Source organism: Petaurus breviceps, unplaced genomic scaffold, assembly GCF_028583685.1.
Source record: "Petaurus breviceps papuanus isolate PSGF00001 unplaced genomic scaffold, PetGlider_PUasm1.0 185, whole genome shotgun sequence".
NCBI lineage: Eukaryota > Metazoa > Chordata > Mammalia > Diprotodontia > Petauridae > Petaurus > Petaurus breviceps.
In genome coordinates this window covers 40337956-40339051 of record NW_027185797.1, presented here as the reverse complement: position 1 = coordinate 40339051, position 1096 = coordinate 40337956, and the positions used below count along the sequence as shown (strand labels likewise).

The 1096-nt window shown below is 55.3% G+C and overlaps 1 protein-coding gene across 2 annotated transcripts in view; it reads right to left on the bottom strand.

Annotated features, from left to right (window-relative positions):
- The window catches only part of MARK4 (microtubule affinity regulating kinase 4), a 23687-nt gene that overhangs the window by 12795 nt on the left and 9796 nt on the right, over positions 1-1096 (bottom strand). For both annotated transcript variants that reach the window (XM_069089031.1, XM_069089032.1), the window contains exons 9-10: positions 869-988; positions 317-416 (exon numbers count right to left, since the gene is read on the bottom strand). In XM_069089031.1, coding sequence (XP_068945132.1) covers positions 317-416; positions 869-988 — 220 coding nt within the window. The remainder of the gene's footprint in view (positions 1-316; positions 417-868; positions 989-1096) is intronic.

Genomic DNA, 1096 nt, shown 5'->3' with positions numbered 1-1096 from the left:
ACATCCCCTGTTCTAAGGCCCCTCCCAACTCTGACACTCCCTGTTCTGAGGCCCCTCCCAGTTCAGACATTCCCTGTTCTAAGGCCCTCCCAGCTCTGAAGTTCCCTGTTCCAAGGCCCCTCCCCCAACTCTGACATTCCTTGTTCCCAGGGCCCTCCCAGCTCTGACATTTCCTGTTCTGTGGCTCCTTCCGGGCCTGACATTCCAAGTTCCAAGGACCCTCCTAGCTCTGACATCATACAATCCTAAGACCCAAAGGTCTATTGTCCTAAGGTATTAGGTTCCAAGATGCCCAAGGTGCTGCTCCTATCCTCACCAATGCGCTTGGGGTCTCCAAAGTCCTCCTCAGGCTCAGTGTACGGCTTCAGCTCTTCTCCCTCGTAGCCAATGTTGATCCACTTGTCCTTCATGATTTGCTGTGGAGACCAGAAAATTGGCAAGAGGAAGGGGTTGAACTAGGGGACAGATTGGGGAAAGACAAGTCCAGGTACCCCCTCTTCCCCCACCACAAATGGGCACCTTCCCCCATTCAGACGTTCCCTGCCTGCCTCAGGGCTCCCGGTCTATCTTTCCCTCCCTTCCTCCTCCGCACTGTCTGGGTCCCCCAGCACCCTATAATCATCCCCATAGCTCGTTAGCTAATTATTGTCATCCCGAGGAAGCTGCCAATCAGGGGTGAGGCAGGGAATTCTGGGGTTCATCCCCCACCCTGCTAATGAAGGCAGGATTTGGAGAGGAAAATGAGGAGTTTGGGTGGTCAAGGGAGAGGATACAAGAGGGATGGAGGAAAGAGAGGAGACACACACATGAGGTTGGTGGTGGGATAGAGGCACAAGGTGGCAGTGAGAGGTGGGCCCAAAGCTCTCACCTCAAGGGTACACCGCTTGGCTGGGTTCAGTACCAGGAACCTTCGAAGGATGCTCTCACAGTCTGTGGACATGTAGAAGGGGACCCGGTACTTGCCCCTGAGGACCCGCTCCCGAAGCTCCTGTGGAGAACAGGATAGGGAGGTTTGGCAACTGTGGGAGGGGAGTGAGCTTCCTCCTTCCCTCCCTCCCTCCTTCCTTCTCTCCTTCCATTTCCCTTCCTCCCATTC